The 20,669-nt window shown below is 38.5% G+C and overlaps 1 protein-coding gene across 2 annotated transcripts in view; it reads right to left on the reverse strand.

Annotated features, from left to right (window-relative positions):
- LOC135222826 (mitochondrial chaperone BCS1-like) overlaps positions 1-18,591 on the reverse strand; it is a gene marked incomplete at its 5' end in the record, with an annotated part of 187,080 nt that extends 168,489 nt beyond the window's left edge. For both annotated transcript variants that reach the window (XM_064261141.1, XM_064261142.1), the window contains 1 exon segment: positions 18,380-18,591. In XM_064261141.1, the coding sequence (XP_064117211.1) occupies positions 18,380-18,591 (212 nt within the window).
- Positions 18,592-20,669: the final 2,078 nt, after the last annotated feature.

Below are 20,669 nucleotides of genomic sequence, written 5' to 3' on the forward strand. Positions count from 1 at the left end.
TGTGGTTCACAAGAGGTATCGGAAGAGGACAGTTTCCTCATTCCATCTATGCACGATCTGCAGCAATTCTATGTCTTAGCCATGAACTATTGTCATTTACCTTGAAAAATCCTCTCATTCATGTCCAACTTCTGGTCAGTCTTGCACGCGGTTCAGACTCAGAGAGTGGAGAGGTTTTTTTTTTCAGGTCTATTTATAATAGATTCTGATAGAATATCCAGATACTCTTGGAAAAGCCTTACGAAACATGCTGTGAGAAGAACGTGACTTCTGTGAATCCAACTCTCTAAGGCCAAAATGAGGCATTCATCCTCTCTTCCTTTGACGCCACCCCATTTATCTTAATATCTTGTTAAGAATTTATAACTAGGGGAAAAAAAAGGACTAAAGTTTATTCCCCTTCGTTTAAATTAAAGATGTCGTATATTGCTACCACCTCTTGGTTCGAGGAAAAGGAAGCAGTCTATAGGAAGCCTGTTCGTCTTCTACCTTGCGAAGAGATCTATGAAGAAGACTTTCCGCAGGTTCTCAAAACTCTTTTCAAATAAATGTTAGACATACGTTAACAGTTATTATCTTCGATCGAGAAGGTTTCTCACGGACATGCAAAAATCTTGCATCGAACCTCTAAGGATCGTTACGTTCCGTGTCTGTTCCCAAATAGGTCTCTTTTGTTAACGCGAACAGGGGCGAAAAAGAGATTCTCGATGCTCTTTGCGATATGAGAGAGTCGTGGAATTGGCCTAAGTGGATTAAAATAAAATCATTTCATCATTCCTTGCAAGCGAACCCCTTTCCGATTAAATGGGTAACAAAATCAGGAAACGAATCTTTGGTTTCCGTTACCGAGCCTCCGAGAGGCTAACTGGTTTGTTTGTTTGTTTGTATGGTGTTTTTACGTGGACTTCCGAAACCACGTCGAGACGTGAACTTCTATCACCAGAAATCCACATCTCTCACTCCTCAATGAATGGCCGAGAATCAAACCCGCGACCACCGAGGTGAGCAAACAAAACCAAACCAACCACCTACTGGACTCTTAGGTTAATAACTCGCTAAACCGAGAAAATATCTTGGATGGTGCTTCAGGACGCAATTTGCGCCAGGCTGGCGCTTCTGACGCTTTTGCGCCAGGCTGGCGCTTCCTTCTAGTTCTTTTAAGGTTAGTGCCAGAACATCTGCTTTATGGTACCCGACAATCCTTCACGTGTTAATTCCGTTATTAGTAGGAAAAAACTTTATATACGCAGTTATAGTCATTCGGGGAAACAACTTCTGCCACTAAGAGAATGTTTCCCATCCAGACTCACCCATCTCTTGAGCAATATCCGATTCTAAAAAAGGTTGTGTGCGTTTCTCGAAAGGATGAGAGAATTATATATATCGTGCTCTGCCGTATTTTAGAATCCTTTATAATACTGTCACATTGTGGTAAACAGCATAATCTAGGAAACCATTTGTAAGGATACTAGAATTCTGTAGTTAACCTCGGTATGTGCATAAGACTTGACCACCACCGTAGTCTTAAAGTGAATTCTCTTCACTACATTCATCTTCTCACTAAGCATGTACTCTAATAAGCCACCCTGCTTTCGGTTAAGCATGGAGAGCATTATATAATATAGAGTTCCGCTGCGTTAGAATCCTTTAATAATGTTACCTACGGTAAACAGCATTGAAATGTTGTAATATCTTTCTTATTGAAAGCTTCTTAGCAAAAGGCAGACAATATTTTATTATGTTTGCTTAACTATCCCCTCAATCCGAGGCTAAAACCGCGATTGTAGGGGGGGGAGAGACACGGTTAGTTATTCCATCCCGCAGGAGAGAGACATGTAACCAACCAGTCATGACCGACACCTACATGTTACTGCGTTGGTCTCTAAGGCGCGATAGCAGTCTCCGTTAGCCGTCTGGCCTTACTCTTCCAGAGTTGCCAGCTACTCCATTAAATAAAGGAATCTTATAAAATTATTATCGAACTTCAGGAAGTTCTTATTAACGCATATTTAAGCGAAACAAGACTTCGATAAATCTAGAAGCTAAGTAGGTGTTGTCTTACCAATCCCTTTAAGCGTAGTCCTTCCTAGGAAATTCCTGGAAGGATACTGGTAATTGAGTTGCCTCAGCAAAGAAGTAACTACGGTATGTGGCTTATGATTTGCCGTATCGTATTCTCATACAGCAGATACTCTACTACCTTCTTCCCTGCCGAGGCAGATAGAGAAAGGAAAAATTTTACTGTCTTCGTTCTTTTCGTTAATAGAACGATAGAAAGAGTATAAATATCTTCTTAAGGAAGGAAGTTAATCCAGGAACTTTTTAAATCTTTGTGATTTCCTCATAAATCGCGGAAGAGACAGAATTCCTGTTCATCTGTAGGGTTTACGGAAGGAAGTAGATATTTCCTATCCGCCATCATACCCAAACGTCGATGAGATTCTTATAAGAAAAACTCCCACCCAAAGCTCTTGCCTCTTCATGACGAGGGAAGAGCATGAATGAAGGAGAGAGTCCGCATTGAGAGGAACTGCCAAACACAGGAGTCTTCTGAATAATGAAAAAATGGCTTCTCTTAGTATCAGAATCCTCTGACAAAAGCGAACGGCCCGCCTGTGCAACATCTTGCACCTTTGCCAGGGGAAAGTTGCTCAAGTTAAAAACTCAAAGAGGAGCCTAGCGACTGACCTCTCTCTCATAAGAAGATTTGGAATATTCTGAAGCCTGGCTCCTTGCGCCTAGCGCCTGGATAGTTCCGCGCGCCTGGAATGTTCCGCACGCTAGAAAGGAGACTCGCTCCTGGAATGTTCCGCTTGCGTGAAGGTCTCGTGCGCCCTGATAGTTCCGAGCGCCCTACTAGACCCCTTTTAGAAAGAGCCTCTTGCCCGGGAAACGTTCAATGGAAGGATCGTTCTGATTGCCACTGTACTATAAGGCTCCTTGCTCTAGCCGTCTGTTTTTTTCTGGCGCAATTGCGCCAGGCTGGCGCTTCGTCTCTTTGAAGGCGCCTTGCGCCAAGAAAAATTTTCTAGAAACGCGGCTAGCGCTCAGTTGCTAGAACGCGGCTCGCGTTTGGTTGTAGGAACGCGGCTCGCGCTAGTCTGTTTTCTGGAACGCGGTTCGCTACTGGCTGTTGGAACGTGGCTCACGCTAGCTTGCTGGAACGCGGCTTCCTGGCTGGCTCTTGCTCAGTGTTATCTTAGTTTTCAGAGAACGCGCTAGATCATCCAAAACTCCAAAACATATACATTCTTCTGTCTTTCGGATGTAAGATGAAGAGACCACTTTTTTAAGGATGCCTTTTCAATGGCTCATCCTTGGCAGTCTGGGACGCTCTACAGAACCTGCCGAGGGGAACGCCTGACCGGTGGGGATTATCTGAAAACCTCCACCTTATTCGGCTTTCGACATTCCTTCTTCTCCCTGGGCTTGGGAGCTTGAAAGAGGTCTAGGCCTGAGAGCGAGACAGAACCGATCAGACGCACCCTCCAAGCAATGGGGAACACTAGTAATCACTTTTTACCTTTTAATAGCTCGCAATTTTGAGCCACAATCCTTGTCTTCAAATTGCAATTATGAATTTGAAGTTTCTGCGAAGTAAGAAGGTGATGAGGATGCAACACTACTAGTACTGTTAATACTCTAATTGCTCGTTAGTACGAGTATCCAAAAAACTTTTAAAAGAAACGTATCTAGTTACATGCTTTACTGACTCCCTAAAGTAGGAAGTCAGTATATTTCCTCAATCAATTCTAACACTTATTACACGTATAAATGAATAAATATTAATATTTCCCTTTCTTGCAAACTATGTGAGTGTCTACCGAAAATCTCGGTAGTTACACGTCATATATTCTTCGAAATTTTCGAAGCCAAATTCATTAAAAAGTTAATAAAAGCGTATGCCGAACCAAAGACCCAGTACTTCCCTGCAAAAGACAGCCCAGAAGATCGATGGCGATGAAAAACGAAAATCAAGTCAGGAGGTAGAAACAACATATGTTGACACTACCGCGACAGAGAAAATCTGGTTCTAGAACAGGAATGGTTCCTATTCCTGCCACCCAGCGGCAGGGGGGTAGATCACTTGACCTACCTGCAGCATGTGCCGCGAAATTCGAATTTCTGTCGGACGTCAGAGACATAAGCTAAGTATATATCTGCCGGGGAAGTTGCATGTACAAAATATAAGAGTTATAGCTTACAATTGCGTTTTTTGACCATTTTGGTAGAGTCAAAGTTGACCGAAGGTTGAAATTTAGGCACTTATCGTTATTTATATGGAAATATTTCAAAACTGATAAAAGCTACAACCATGAGTTGTTTTTAGTTGTATTCTACATGAAATTGTGCACATTTTCATATATAATACTCCATGTAACGGCTAATATAAAATGGTGCAAAACTTATGTCAAAGTGACTAAATAATTTCTGAGATGTGTTGCCGACACTTTTTAGTGCGAGAAGAAAAAAATTCGCGCTTGTGCGCCTGGGTAACGATTGTAAACAAAACAACGCCTTGATCCACGAGCTCCCAGCATCCCCCAAGGCGCATGATTCAAAAGTTTTTGCCTAGTAGGCCTATAACTATTTTTCCACGAATTTTTAAAAAAACTTTTTTTATATCGGCGTACCATACGTCCAATCGGCTCCCAACAGACAATTTATATCGACGTTTAATACGTCCAATCTTCGTTAAAGGGTTAAAACTCAAGAAAAACCCTAAAAATATTTATACTACCTGGTTTTTTTAATAATCTTATCACAAAAAGTGCATTTTATGATGAAACTGATAAAAAAAAAGGAATTTCGTGTATACAGTTGTCCCCCCATATTCGCGGGGGATGCATACAAGACACCCCCCGTGAATAGTTAGAACCCGCGAACAGTTGGAACCCCTATAATTATAAAATACTGAAAACAGCCTATTTTAATAGTTAGTTAAAACACAAGAAAAACCCACTAAAAATTTTTATACTTGGTTTTTTAATAGTTTTATCACAAAAAGTGCATTTTATGATGAAATTGATAAAAAAAACTAAACTAATGTCTGCGAATAATGGGGGGGGGGGGCAATGTTCCAGAGAAATCCACGAATGCATGAATCAGTGGATCTGAAGAACGCGAATACAGGTGGGTTCACTATAATTACATAGCTGATTCTCATATTGACAGGAGGTGGGATGCAAGGACATATTCTATTCCCAAAATATTAGGAATAAATTGGAGCACTGCAGAAAATTTACCAGCATTGGCAAAAATGCTTGTTATTCCTTACCTGTAACAGCTGCTGCAGGAGGTTACTGCCTCTTGTCGCCTACTACAAGAGCAGGAGAGTTAAGTGAAGGAGTATTCCAAACGCTAATAAAGCATAAAATTTTGCCCCTGCCCAGGGTGCAGTACCATCACAAATATGACAAGAAAAACAAATCAATACCTACACCAAAATGATTTAAAAACACCAATACCCATCCATTAAAAAACTATGACTGGAGGATACCAAGGTGCAGAGTACCCCCATGCTCCCCTATAACTCAACAACCTCTAAAGGTGAGGAGATAGGAAGGAAGGTACACTTCCTACACATCCGCCCCAACACTACCATGCCTGCCATTGCCAAAGGCCCTAAGGTAATGCAGTCACTAAATGTAGTTTCTACTTCTCTTAAGTAAAACGATGCAAACACTGATTTCCACCTTCAATAGGTCCCTTGAATAATAAAGAATAATGAGAGATTGCACTTGGAGGCTTAGGACGTAGCTACAGCTCTGATATCATGTGCTCTGACTTTAAAAATTGGAAGTTCTTATCCAATATGAGAGTGTACTTCTCTTACCTTATCCCTTAAGAAAAAAGAGTATTCTTAGTTAAAGGTCGACAAGGGTCTTTCACTGAACACCACAAATTACTGAAGGTTCCTCGGATCTTCTCAGTTCTGTGGAGGCAGAACTTAGGAGCTATTGCTGGACAAAGTACTCTTTCATCAACGTCCAACCATAAGGTATTGCAGGCAGTCCCCAGTTATTGGTGGGGATTCCATTTTTGGCAGGGTGCTGATAAGCAAAAACCGCCATTAACAGAAACTCAGCGATTTATGGTACCGATAACCAATTAATGGTGCCTCTATTAGGTACGTTATCGCATCATAACTATTATCCCGAAACTCAACCCCTCGTGGTGCCATAAATCACCAATTTTATGGCGCTAGACAAGCACTATAAAACCAGATCGCAATTAACCGAGACTGCTGATAACCAAGGATTGCCTGTATGCACTCGAGGCTCCCAAAACAAGACACTCCACAGTAGACTGCGAATTGGAATTTGCCCAAAGGATGGAAAGAGGCAGCCAGGGAGAACAGTCTCCAGGTGTTTTAATCCTCAGAATTGGAACACCAGGTGGGAATCTACCAAGCACTGCCGAGCACTCTGTACTCGACACATTGACAGAAAAGGAAGTGTCACTTGCACAGCTTAATCCCTTTTCTCATCCTGTGCCACTGTTAAGAAGTGCAGAAGTCTATGAATACTTATGTACGGAAAATTAGCTAGGGAAATCTACTAGTAGAGTTATGGTAGATGAAGGTGAAGGGAAAGTAGAGAGAGTGGTAGAAACAGAGTGCAGTTGTAGTTGTTTACAAAGAGAGAGCAATAAAACCCAGGAACTTCACCAAAACAAAAAGGTGTTGATCAAAGTGGAAAATCTGAACTTTGACACCTCCAGTGGGTGCTTACGATAGATTAGGACAACCAGTAAGATTCGTATAGGGGTGGCACCGGAAGTTGGAAAAGCCACTCAAGTGAAAGTAGGGTGTATCCCAGTAGAAATTAGGGAGGAGCCCAAATTGAAAGAATAGGTTGAGACTTCACTTGAAATCTCAGAGAAGAACAGTTAGGAACTAAGCACTGGACACAAAGCTAGTGTCGGTGGAACCTCTGTACCCTGTGTAAATTTGTGTTGTGTGAATAGACAGTGAATTGTGTGTGTTATAATAATAAGTAAGAGAAACAAAGTGATGTTAACTTCCCCAGAGTCCAATTATAAGTATCCAAGACAAAACCTCCTGAGAGACTGGATAAATGAAAGAAATTGAGTTAATCTGATTTCAGAATCTGCAGACGTCCACAGTGTAAGTAACCTACAATATAACAATAAGTTCCTAAGAAAAGAAAAACACAACAACAAAGCAATATAGATGAAGATTACCCCATATAACAAAAGACAAGAGTAACAAATACAAACCAAGGTTACCAAAGAAAAGACTGACTAATAATAAAGAGAAGAGAAAAGAGAATACAACGAACATAACATACATGGTGCTCAGCGGTTGTGGATTCTATTGCAAACAGCAACGCATATACGTAGTGATTAAAAAACACACATACACACACACAAGCACTGTGGAAAATTAAACAGAGAAGAAAATAAAAGTACCGACAAACAATTATTGAAGGAGCGCTAATCGCTAAAATAAAAGTACCAACAAACAATTATTGAAGGAGCGCTAATTGCTAAGTGCTATAACACAAACCAACAAATAACAGAAAATTTGAAGGCACAAACTCCACAATTAAAAAGAAGAATTACCGAGTTCAATAACTCGAAGGACAAAGAAAAGAAAAAATCGTCGAAGTATAATAAAAATATCTCCGAGACTGGGTACCCGCCGTCGACGTAGACATAACAAACTTCATAACAGCTGAGAAGGCGAATGAAATCGAAAGCGACAAAACGCAGTGAGAGTCTCCGAAGAATACTGAACCAGATTTCCGCATTCCTAAGTCATATCAAATCGACATTGCATTGTAATGGAAAACGCAAGAATTCATAGGAGCGGACCAATAGGAATTTCAAATTCAGCGCAGCAAAACTTCATGGCAAACCATTGACTGGATTCTTCAATCAACCTAAGAGCGCTAACAATCATTATGACCGAGATAGCGCCCAATTCCCCAAAACAGCGCTACGATTTCTCCAAACGACGGTGACGATGCTGGCGGCACTGAGAAACAGCAGCGCGGAGGAAGAATTCAACGGCAGTGAGAGAAGAATTCAACGGCACAGCGCAGAAGTGCTCGGCGCAACCAGAAAAAGAAGAAAGAAGAAAAGTTTGAAGTATCCTAATAGATTAACGTCTGATGATAAATTAAAATAGAATTTTCTCACACCGCATTGAAATGATAATAGTAATGCTTTCATAAACATCATTCATAACAATCAGATTTGAGAAAAACTTATTTTTTGTGTAAATTTGAAAGATAAAATAATGTTCTTTCTTCCTTTATCAGTGTGATAAATCTAGAACCATAAAGATATTGTCATTCAGTCTCACAAAATGCAGTGGTGTGAATAAGGAATAACGGCATGCACTAATGTTAATGCTTTTCCAGATTGAAGGAAGAAAACACTAGGGATTAGATATAAGAAAATTATATGGGCAAGATAAGGACCACAGACTTTTGCCAACATGAAGATAATGTAAGTACAACAATGCATCTAATTTTTAAAAATTGTATCTAGTCCTGCTGTAGTATGAAATTAATAGCAATTTTCATGAAATTATAACCAGGTTGCAACGAAGCAGAACTCCAGACTCGAACCATTATAGCCTACGTCCAACCCCTGACAGACGATCGAGACTAAATAATAAGACAAATTTCCCCCCACGACGATCGCATAGCGAAAGTTCACCCAGAGTACCGCTTTCGACAGTAGCAAATATACCCACGACTAGTGTGATTGTTGCTAACCATAATAACGTTACTAACCCATTGCAAGTACCTAGGTATTCTAGAATGGCACAGGCTGCTGTAATAACACAGGCTACACGCTTTTGCGGTAATGTAGAAAAAAGTTATCCTGAAAAGAATAAAGAATAAATTAGAAGCATACTCGGTATCGCAGTGGATAGCAGATACCAAAAGTTGGATTTCATCCAGTGGAATTACCGATGAACACAAGAAAATAGATGAAGCTTTATCTATATTAGTTCAGAGAAAGGAGACGCCCATCGAACGTTAAATTCATTCGCATCGAACGTTAAATTCATTCAAGTTCCAGGAAATTAAAACTTTTGCAGAATTCAAGAAGGTATTTTGAAATTTGGGAACCTATCACTCAACAAGATCGATGGTACAACCTCAGTAAGTTTTTACACCAGAAATATGATGGGAACAGTATAGCAAACCTCCATACTGATGTAGAAAATGCTATCCATAACTTAACTATTGATTTAAAGAGAACAGGAAAAATTATTGGCGATTGCAATGATTTTAATAATGATGTAGGAGATTTAGTGAGTTTAAGGGAGGTATTAAACTACATAGCCCATGGTATAGTATATGACGCTATCGGGGAGGAAGATAAACGGGTTTTTAAGAAAAAGGAGCCTGATCCCAAGAGTGATAATCTCGCAGTTTTAAAGTTCATGCAAAGGGAATTGTGCAAAAGAGGACTGAATCTAGCAAAAGAATTTACAGGTTTTGTAAATAATGGAAATCCAGGTAGAAATAGGAATAATTTTCAGAGGACAGATAGTGTTCCAGACAGATCTAGAAATTTCAACTATGGACAACCAGGGAAAAAAGATCCTAGGAATAATCATAAGAACAGTAATGGAAAATTTTTCCATGCAAACAGAAATACTAGTAGATATAGGCCTCAACAGCATAGGGGAAATTCAACCAATGGTAATCAGAATCAAGGTTCATTCGGGGCAACCCATAACCAGAGTCCAGGAGATAATAGAATACAAAATAATAAACAGTTACAAAATTGTGCCAATTGTGGTTATTCCAACCACACAACTCAAAATTCTAGGCGACCAAGATATTGTTCCAGTTGTAAAAGGACAGGTCACCTAACCCAGAACTGTTGGTTTAATAATAATAATACAAACTATAATGCCCAAAGAAGTACACCCCAAAATAATAATCAGATGCAGTGATAATTACAGAAAGGGGTAGTACAAAAGAGAGCTTCCTTACCAATAGAGAAAGAGAATGAAATAGTCACTGTAGGTAAGGAAGATACATTCAAGTTGCCTTTTGAAGGAAATAGAGAGATAGTATTCTCAGTGAAGGATAAGGAAATATGCCAAGAAGATTTACCTATCATCCAAACAAGAATTAATGGGAAACAATGCTCAATACTTTTAGATAGAGGCAGTACAGTAAATATTATTGATAAACAAACATTAATAAAACATTTAGGCTTTGCAGATTCAGAAATACAAGGTCCTGGTAGAACTATACGAGGAATAGCAGGAAAAAAGATTTATGCTTTGGGTAATGTCACACTTTTGAGGACGTGTTTGTAGTATTAGAAGAAAGACTTTTTCCTACTCAGGCTCTGTTTTCATATAAAGCTATGCGGAAATATAGAAAAATGTTAGATTGTGGAGAAAAAAAAATCAATTTGCAATGCAGAAATAGAGAAAATGTTTGTTTTCAGCTAGAAGAAGGATAGTCTTGCATAAATCTGATCAATTTATCTGAGACAACATCTTCTGGAGAAGCAAACATCCAAGAAACTAAGATGGATAATAATGCTAGCCCGGATAGCACAGATTTAATGGATAATAGTGAAATAAGTAGTAGAGATAAAGTTTTAGAAGAAATGTCATTAGCCAGGAATAATTCTATGAGATTGTGCACAAAAAATAACATTAACAATGCAAGCCTTGATACTCAGAACTCTGAGAAAATTATTGCCTCTGAGCAAATTATTGCCTCTGAACATATTATTGCATGTGAACAAATTGATGAAGATGAATCACAGATTGATTATGAGCATTCAAAAATAGATGAAGATGAATCAGAAATTGATTGTACATATCTCATAATGGATGAAGGTAAAGAGAAAAATATATCAATGAAGTCCTGTTATTAGAGAAATTAAATAAGAATGAATTAAATTCAACAATGCTATTGGATGAAAGTTCAGATGAAACAGATGTCTGTTATTTCTCGGAGATACACAATGACGACGAAATGTTTAATTAGTACTGCAGATGACCATACTGTCAGATTTGTGCTTAACAGAGAAGTAGTTTTGTACCCACAATGTCAAACCAAGGTTTGTCTTAGAGCTAAAAGACTTGCATGAAACTGATGTAATACTAACTAATGACTACCTACTTGCCTTTGTTAGGATGGACAATTCCCTAGTTCACATGAATGGTACTAATTGCGAGTCGTACGTCCAAAATTACTCAGACAAAAGACTAATACTGGTATAGAATTTTGTACAGGAATTGTAGTGAATAATCCTTTACTAACCCTAGGTGAAAAAGCATTCTTCTCTTGCACTGAACAACGTTCATTTTTAGATAAAGAAGTAAATAAAACAGACTTCCCTCAGAATAGAGATAAATTACTACAAATATTGGAAAGGTATAGAAATGTCATTGCTTTAGAAGGAGATAAGTTAGAAAGAACAGATACTTTGCAGCATAAGATTTTAATACAAGATGGAACTAAACCATTCTACATACCTAACTATAAGTTGTTAATAAGTCAACAACCAATTGTAGATCAGTTAATTGACGAAATGAAGAAGGATGGAGTAGTAGTACTTTCTAAATCACCATATAATTCACCTCTCTTGTTAGTTCCAAAGAAAGATGGCAGTTGGAGAATGGTAATAGATTATCAGAAATTAAATTCACACACCATCCCAGATAGAATCCCAATGCCTGTCATAAATGAGAAGTTAGCTCAGTTAGGTGGAGCAAAAATATTTACGTCATTAGACTTGCTCAGTGGATATTGGCAGGTACCCTTAGATGAAGAGTCCAAGCCTTTGACGACTTTTAGTACTCATAAGGAACATTTACAGTTTGAAGTCATGCCCTTTGGTCTTACATCAGCCCCATTAACCTTTACTTGATTAATGCTCCAAATCTTAGGAGATATAGAGGGTGTTTCAGTGTACCTAGATGATGTAGTCATTTCTAGTAAGGACTTGGATAGTCACTTTAAGACATTAGAAATAGTGTTAGAAAGATTGAAGAGCGCAGGATTAAAGATAAAAATTAAGAAATGTCAATTCATGATGAGATCATTAGTATTTAGGACAGGTCATCAGTGAAAATGGACTGCGTGTGCAGGAAGGTAAAATAAAGGCAATTGTAGCATATCCAGCTCCAAGTAACTTGAAAGCCTTGAGAAGATTTTTAGGCATGATAGGTTACTACAGACCCTTTATTAAGGGACTTGCCACTATAGCCAAACCTTTAACAGATTTTACTAAGAAGGATGCATCTTATGAATGGAAGGCAGAACATGAAAGAGCTTTCCAAACACTCAAGGAAATGATGACAAGAAATCCAATTTTAGTTTACCCAGATTTTTCAAAGGAATTTTACTTAGCCTGCGATGCTTCCAGTACAGGTGTAGGTGCAGTATAAATGCAACAGGGAAAAACGAAGAATGAGAGCAGTATATTATGCAAGTAGTTTTGAATGCTGCAGAAAGAAATTATAGCACTACCGAACAAGAGTGCTTAGCTCTATATTGGGGATTACGAAAGTTTAGGCATATTTTGCTAGGACATAAAGTCAATGTGCTTACAGATCACAAACCCATTTGTGACCTATTAAAGAAAAGAGCTTTCACAAATAATATGAAATTTAACAGATGGTTCATAAGTGTCTTAGAATTTGCCCAAGAGTTTAGATATATCCCAGGTAGATATAACACTATAACAGATGCATTGTCAAGATCGCAAGAAGAAAACAAGAAACAAATCACAACTAATACCTTCTGCTTTAGTTGTCAGATCATAGATCTAGATTTGGAAAGAGTTCAGATCGAACAACAAAAGGATAATAACATTAGAAAAATAATGGATAAATTAATGCAAAATGAGGATGATCAGTCTGAATTTCAGTTAATCAATGGAATTCTATATAAAACATTAGAAGAACCGAATGCTTGTTCATGTTTGTATGTACCTTACACATTAACCCAAGAAGTTTTAGAACTAACACACTCTTACAAATGTCAGGACATCCTGGAATAAAGAAAACATGTAGAACAGTCACTAGAAACTATTTTTGGCCTAATTACAATGAAGATGCTAGGAGATTTGTTGAGAATTGTCATATCTGTAACATACACAAAGGTAACGTAAATGTAAAGGCCCCTCTTGAGAAATATCCATCAGAATTAACTCCATTCCAAGTAGCTTCAATGGATTTTGTAGGTCCATTTCCAAACACAACTAGAGGTAACCGTCAGATATTAGTTTTCATAGATTACTTGACTAGATATGTTGAGATCATTCCAGTAAGAAATAGAGAAGCAAACACTGTAGCAGAAGCTCTGAAATCTAGAATAATTACTAGACATTCATGTCCTCAAACACTATTATCTGATAATGCAGGAGAATTTACTAGAGACATTTTAAAGAAATTGTGAGTTTTATGAAATTAATAAGTGTCAGATTACAGCATATAAACCCAGCTCTAATGGAGCAGTTGAGAGAACAAATCGTAAGATAAAGGATGTACTGAAAACTTTGGTGACTCCACAGACTGAAGATTGGGACTTAACTCTTGAAGACGTACAGTTCACCATTAATAACACTGTAAATGAATCTGTTAGTGAAACCCCACACTTTTTGTTATATGGCTATCAGAAAAGAATGCCAAATACTCTGTTAGACGATGCAACTCCACTCAGACATACTTATAATTACGAAGACTATGTTGCATGGAAGACAAGAAGGACTTTCGAGACAGTTAAAGGTACAAGGGCTCGATGAAAGGAGTTACATCAAAAGTCTAGTAAGAATTACAATCAGAAATCAACAGTTCCAGATTTAAAAATAGGGCAACAAGTATATGTGCTTAACCATAGAATTGAATGACCTAATGTTCAAGTGAGTCCTACATTCCAAGGTCCATATAGAGTAACAGAAAGGTTAAAGTTAAATAAATTTAAGCAAATGCATGAATCAACTTTAAATGAAACTGTTGCACATTGGAACCTTAATAAAGTAGCGCATTCCGACATTTGGTCACAAGACATTTAAAAGAATTTAAAGATTTAAAGGGGTCAAGTAGTAAAGAAAACAGTAACGTAAATGCTTCCCATACTTCATCAGCATTAGTGACTCCGAGATACAATTTAAGAAAAGATAGGACCAAGTGTAACAGGTCAATAACATTGTTGTATAAGGTTTACTGCTTAGGATGTATTTTGCAGGAAATGGATTTCACTATGGCTTATGGTGAGTGATATCTGCACCTCCCTCTTGCAAATCAAGAAGGGAGGAATCTTAAAGGATCACGGTCAAGTCAAGATGATACACGATATTGCAGTAGTAAAGATTAACATCACCACCGTGGATCGGCAAAAAGAACAACTAAGAGAACTACTAAATGAGCTTGAAAGTGTCATAGATAGTAACCAAAACAATACCATTTTATTGAAACTCAGAGAGGATATCAGCCAGGTTTTACCTAAGAGAATTAGGAAGCGTTCACTTCTTCCATTTATAGGTACAGCATTAAACACTTTGTTTGGTGTGGCCACTGATAGTGATGTAGATAAGGATAGAGCTAGAATAGAACAGTTAGAAATGTGGGCAGCTGAACGAGGTACCATTATGAACAAGGTAATTGATGCGGCTAATAAAAACCAAGAGTTGATTAATAAACTGAAGGACTTTGTTAACAATGTAACTCAAAAATTAGAACAGAAATAAACAAATTACATAGGTCTAAACTTGAGAACCAATTAATCTTTGAAACAGTCATTTTTGTTAAACTATATAAAGAACTTCTGAATGCCATTATGATGTCTACAAAGAACATTTATCACCATACCTTATCAGTCCTAGTGAGTTAAACCTCATTATAGAAAGGTGTATGTTAGATCACCACTTCAAGCCACTTGTGCGCGATGTCCTTACTTATTATAGTTTAATAACAGTTTAAAAGGTTTCTGATCACATTGTTTTAGTTATACCATTTAACAATAATGAAGTTAATAACTTGATATCCATTTACCCTTCCCAGTGTTAGTAACTAACAAGTTAATTGTTTTGAACCAGGACATATACATTTTGCATTGCAACAGAATTCCCTCTTTTTAATACAACTAAGTAACAAAGATTTTGATGATTGTATCATGCTTGAAGCCAACGAGTTTGTTTGTAATATACAGTGTTTTTATGAGCCACTTAACAAATTGTATTGCATAGATGATCTGATTAATCACAGTAATGGTGAGAATAACTGAATATATCCCTTACAATTATGATTTCAAAGTTCAAATATTGGTAGTGTTTTCACTGAATCAAGTAACAGCTAAAGTAACTTGCAGGAATAATCAATCACAAATAATGTGTAATGACATCAAATCCTTTGTGACATCTTGTGAAGTAATTATTTTGAATTATTTGTACTACAAACCTACCATTTTTGCTACTTACACCTTAAACTTATCTAGCCACATAAATCATTTTGAACATGTCAAAGATTTTAAATTGTCCAAACTTGAGTTAGAATCATTCAACAAACTTGAAGAAGCTAACCATTTTTTCCATGTGTACAAGACTGACATTTCACTCATCATGTCAATGGCAAATGTTTTGTTAGTAATCACCATACTAACTTTCATATGTATTGTCAGTGTTAGTTATTAACAAGCTCAACATTACTAAGACTTTGCTGAATAATTTGCCTTCAGGTAACTGATGTTCTAACATTGTTGTACATATTGCCATTTGCGATTACTTTCAACATTGTATTTTTATGTAAAAGTATTTTTGGGAAACTTTGCTATGTTTTAGGTATTGAAGCCAATGCCGGTAGGTAGCCGAGTAATGTTAAGAAGTGCAGAAGTCTATGAATACTTATGTAGGGAAAATTAGCTAGGGAAATCTACTAGTAGAGTTATGGCAGATGAAGGCAAAGGGAAGGTAGAGAGAGTGGTAGAAACAGAGTGCAGTTGTAGTTGTTTAAAAAGAGAGAGCAATAAAACCCAGGAACTTCGCCAAAGTGGAAAATCTGAACCTTGACACCTCCAGTGGGTGGTTACGATAGATTAGGACAACCAGTAAGATTCGTATAGGGGTGGCACCGGAAGTTGGAAAAGCCACTCAAGTGAAAGTAGGGTGTATCCCAGTAGAAATTAGGGAGGAGCCCAAATTGAAAGAATAGGTTGAGACTTCACTTGAAATCTCAGAGAAGAACAGTTAGGAACTAAGCACTGGACACAAAGCTAGTGTCGGTGGAACCTCTGTACCCTGTGTAAATTTGTGTTGTGTGAATAGACAGTGAATTGTGTGTGTTATAATAATAAGTAAGAGAAACAAAGTGGTGTTTAAATTGCCCATTGTCCAACTATAAGTATCCAAGCCAAAACCTCCTGAGAGACTGGATAAATGAAAGGAATTGAATTAATCTGATTTCAGAATCTGCAGACGTCCACAGTGTAAGTAATCTACAATATAACAATAAGTTCCTAAGAAAAGAAAAACTCAGCAACAAAGCAATATAGATGAAGATTACCCCATATAACAATAGACAAGAGAAGCAAATATAAACCAAGGCTACCAAAGAAAAGACTGACTAATAATAAAGAGAAGAGAAAAGAGAATAAAACGAACATAACACCACTGTTGAGAAGGTGAGAAGTCTCTCCATCACTGACACTAGATATGCAGGCCCCCTTAGAGGGCCACACACTCGGGAAGACTCGTGAACCAGAACCCGACACAGCACCTGTCTAGGGGCAAACCTCTAAGCAGGTGATGGAAATGCGTGCCGAAGCCTGTATTCCCAAAACTCGAGCTCAGGGGCAACTGAATCGGCACCCGAACCCAGAGGTCAAGAGGAGCCAACAAGAGAACCCATGTCTCATTGGTTTCCCTGCTTCTCCAGATGTACAATTCCTCAGAATCAAGACACCAGGTTGGAAACTACCAAGAACCAACAAGCACTCCCATGCCTGATGCAGGCAGAAAATCATGCGCCACTGTCGTGACGGTGAGAGGTCCATGCACTCGGGAAAACTAGCGAACAAGAACCAAACACAACACCTGTCTAAGGGTAAACATCTAGACAGCTTACAGGAATGTGAGCTGAAGCCTGCATTCCCACTGCTCCTGAGACTCAAGCCTAGGGGCAAGCAAATAAGTTCCCAAACCCAAAGGTAGGGGAGAGCTGACAAGAGATCACATTGCTCCTCGGAAGGAGCCAACCCCTTAGAAATCCTGCAGGAGGATTTTTTAGGGGAGGAGAAATCCTTCCTCTTCTTTGCCAGAGGAGGCCAGTCCAGATTCTGGGGCGTCCTCGAACTTCAGAAATAAAAGTGAAGGACTATGGAGGAGATGTTCTTCCACAGGACTTCTTCTACAGGATAAAGCAGAGTCATCATCAGAAGTAGAGTCAGCAACCATTGATAACAGTGATGAAACTCCAGGATAACAGCAGCAATTTATATGATTTTCAGTAGGGGAACAGTACACACACTTGAGGACCAATATCACAGCATTATAATGAGTCAAAGTATAATCCCAAGGGTTAGGATAACCAACACAATGAGATATCCAACCATCTACTGCTATGATCTACTATCGCTCACTGTTAGCACGCAGAAAAAAGAAAATATAATTAATAAAGGATAATCCTTTCGCAACAAAGGGCACTGCCCTCCGAAACAAGAGGAGATTCCCAAACATCAAGACCACACACCCACCCCCCTTTTTTTGCCTGACAAGCGAGTAAAGTGGGGGAAGGAGAAGGATGAATACCAAGAGAACAAACAATGGTCGAACCTCCGAAGTTTACCCCAGTAAATTCTCTTAAAGTGTAAGTGTAAATGTCAAATTAAATAATAAATACATATACTATACTGTTGTGTCCTTACTATTAAAGGGTAAGCGTAAGTGATAAGGGTGTAAATACACCCTTGCCACCAACCTCTAAATACACAAAGGGGAAAGGCAGCTAGCAAGGCTCATTACAAAAAGTGGTTTGTATATTAATTATTAATACTACCAAATGCAGTATATTCAAAACACATTGAAAACAACAAAAGAAAGATCCCACAGGGAAATCGTGATTAACGACTAGTCAGCAAGAGCTCACAAACATACGTCTTCATCGGAAGACAGCCAAAAGCAAATTGGGAACGTTTACATCCGGGCAGGCAGGTTTCCTCGCCTACCGAACAGTAGTTACTGCCTATCCACCTTGTGCAAGAATTTTAACTGCTGTGTTCCATCTCTGCCGTATGTAATTCCTATAGTAAAGGACCAAGGGTTTGTATATTGCGTAGGAATAAGTAAATATTCTCTCAAAACCAAAATACTTCCATTGCTCTCAAAACATCATTATGTAAATACTGTAAGCTATGTCCCTTACCAGAAAAAATGTTCTCCCACACTTGGTATGAAATTGAAGTCTGTTCTTATCTTTCCTGTTTCTATCTCATGAAACTTTGTTTCAACACTAAGATGCTGAGTTTTTCGAGCTCCTTTAACAGTAATCCAGTGCAGAAGCCAACTGTAAGATTTGTCACGACATGGTACCTCAAGAGTTGTCATGTAATGGCGACGAAACAAGATGAGGCCTACCTACAAATAAATTTGTTAAATTTCTAAATATGAAATCACTAATATTAATCATATAGTATTTCCAGTACCGTACATTTACGTTCATAAAAATATGCATGTAATAAGCAGTCTACACTACAACCAAGATATGCAAAGAATACAATGCAATTCAATATTTTCTTACCATATATCCATATTAATCACAGATTCTGTTGAACAACAAATGGATGAATGTGACTACAAAAGTATATCTAAATAGTAAACCTGTAAATTAGTAAAGATGAATGCCTAAAATCACCACCTATTTCTCTGCCTACTCTTTGATTCAATTCTATTTTATAAATAATGAAACTCAATCTCTTTCTTAAACACACTGTGTCCTCACATAGTAGGCATGGTCAGTTGCATGTTACCAGAAGAGATCAGGTTTGGGTGAAAGAACATATGTGATAAGCCTAATAAAATGGCAACATTTTAAATACTAAAAGCAATGTATAACAGTGTCAATTATAAAATACCTGAAAATGATAGTTATGATACAATAAAGTTTTGTACATACTTACCTGGCAGATATATACTTAGCTATAGACTCCGTCGTCCCGACAGAAATTCAAATTTCGCGGCACATGCTACAGGTAGGTCAGGTGACCTACCGCCCTGCCGCTGGGTGGCAGGACTAGGAACCATTCCCGTTTTCTAATCAGATTTTCTCTCTTCCACCTGTCTCCTGAGGGGAGGCTGGGTGGGCCATTAATCGTATATATCTGCCAGGTAAGTATGTACAAAACTTTATTGTATCATAACAATATAATTTTTGTACACTCAACTTCCCTGTCAGATATATACTTAGCTGATTGGCACCCTTGGTGGTGGGTAAGAGACAGCTAACTACTGAAATAGACAGGTAAACAACATATGTTGTAGGTAATATTAAAACCTTGGTTCCTACCTGATTAGGCGGAAGACTTCGTGGCTACTGCCCAGGAGTCTGCTTCGCCTCAAGAGCCTCAGCGAGATATTGATCTATGGCTAAGAGTTCTTGTGGGTCTGCCAATGGGGTCTTATCCACTTACTCGGCAGAGCCTAAATGGCATTTGTCAATGGGTGCTAATCCACTAACATGACAACACACTTTTTTCAAGGAGCACAACACCGATCCCGATCACCTGATCCTAACACCCAGGTTAGTTCTAAAGATTGAAAAGAGTTTATCCCCAAACTCCTAACAAACAACCAATAACTCGAAACCAAATAAATGCACACAAATATTACAGTACAAAAAAAAAATTTGTACCCCCCCACAAGTCAGATACACCTCCAGTTCCTTACTGACAAAAGACGACGGCCGCCTGTGCGACATCTTGCGCCCCTGCCAGTAGAAAACCAAAAACATATCTAACGAGAGGGTTTACGATACACACAAAAAAAAAAAATTAAGGATCAGTATTTGCTCCAAGTCCCAGCACCGTACCCGCTGACACAAACGGGCCGAGAGAGAAGCATTGCTCATATGTTACCCTGACATCCTTCAGGTAATGAGATGCAAAGACTGAATTGCATCTCCAATATGTCGCTTCAAGGATGACCTTGAGGTACTTCTCGAAGTGAGGCTGTTAGCGTAGACCAACTCTCTCGGGAAGAGTCCTTGGGAAGTGCTCTAGGAAGGACGTGACCTCTGTGAATCCAGCCTCTCGAAGGCCAACATGGGGCGATCAGCGTCATTCTCGCTCCCTCTGACGACGGAAATTATCTTATTACATCTCCTAAGAGTTTGAATAGGGGAAAAGAGACTAAACATCTATCCCTAGTCTAGTGAGACCCGATACCGGCATAGCTACCTAGCTAGGTAAGTAGGCTAGGCTATTGTGCGTAAGAGCTAGCAATGAAGAGATGTCTATCGCTACATATACTATATAAGATAAAAATGGTGCCTTACTATTTCTATTGAGATAAGAGACGTAAGTCAATCATACCTGATGTGTAACGGGTTATTAGGTATTTAGGTAACATCAATTTGCGGAAGCTGCCGCCGACGGAATGGGGAAGTCAGATGGGTCAGTAGTAGTATTAGGTGGAATATGTCTTTGTAATGGCATCCT

The sequence above is a fragment of the Macrobrachium nipponense genome, chromosome 8, assembly GCF_015104395.2.
Source record: "Macrobrachium nipponense isolate FS-2020 chromosome 8, ASM1510439v2, whole genome shotgun sequence".
In the NCBI taxonomy this organism is placed as follows: domain Eukaryota; kingdom Metazoa; phylum Arthropoda; class Malacostraca; order Decapoda; family Palaemonidae; genus Macrobrachium; species Macrobrachium nipponense.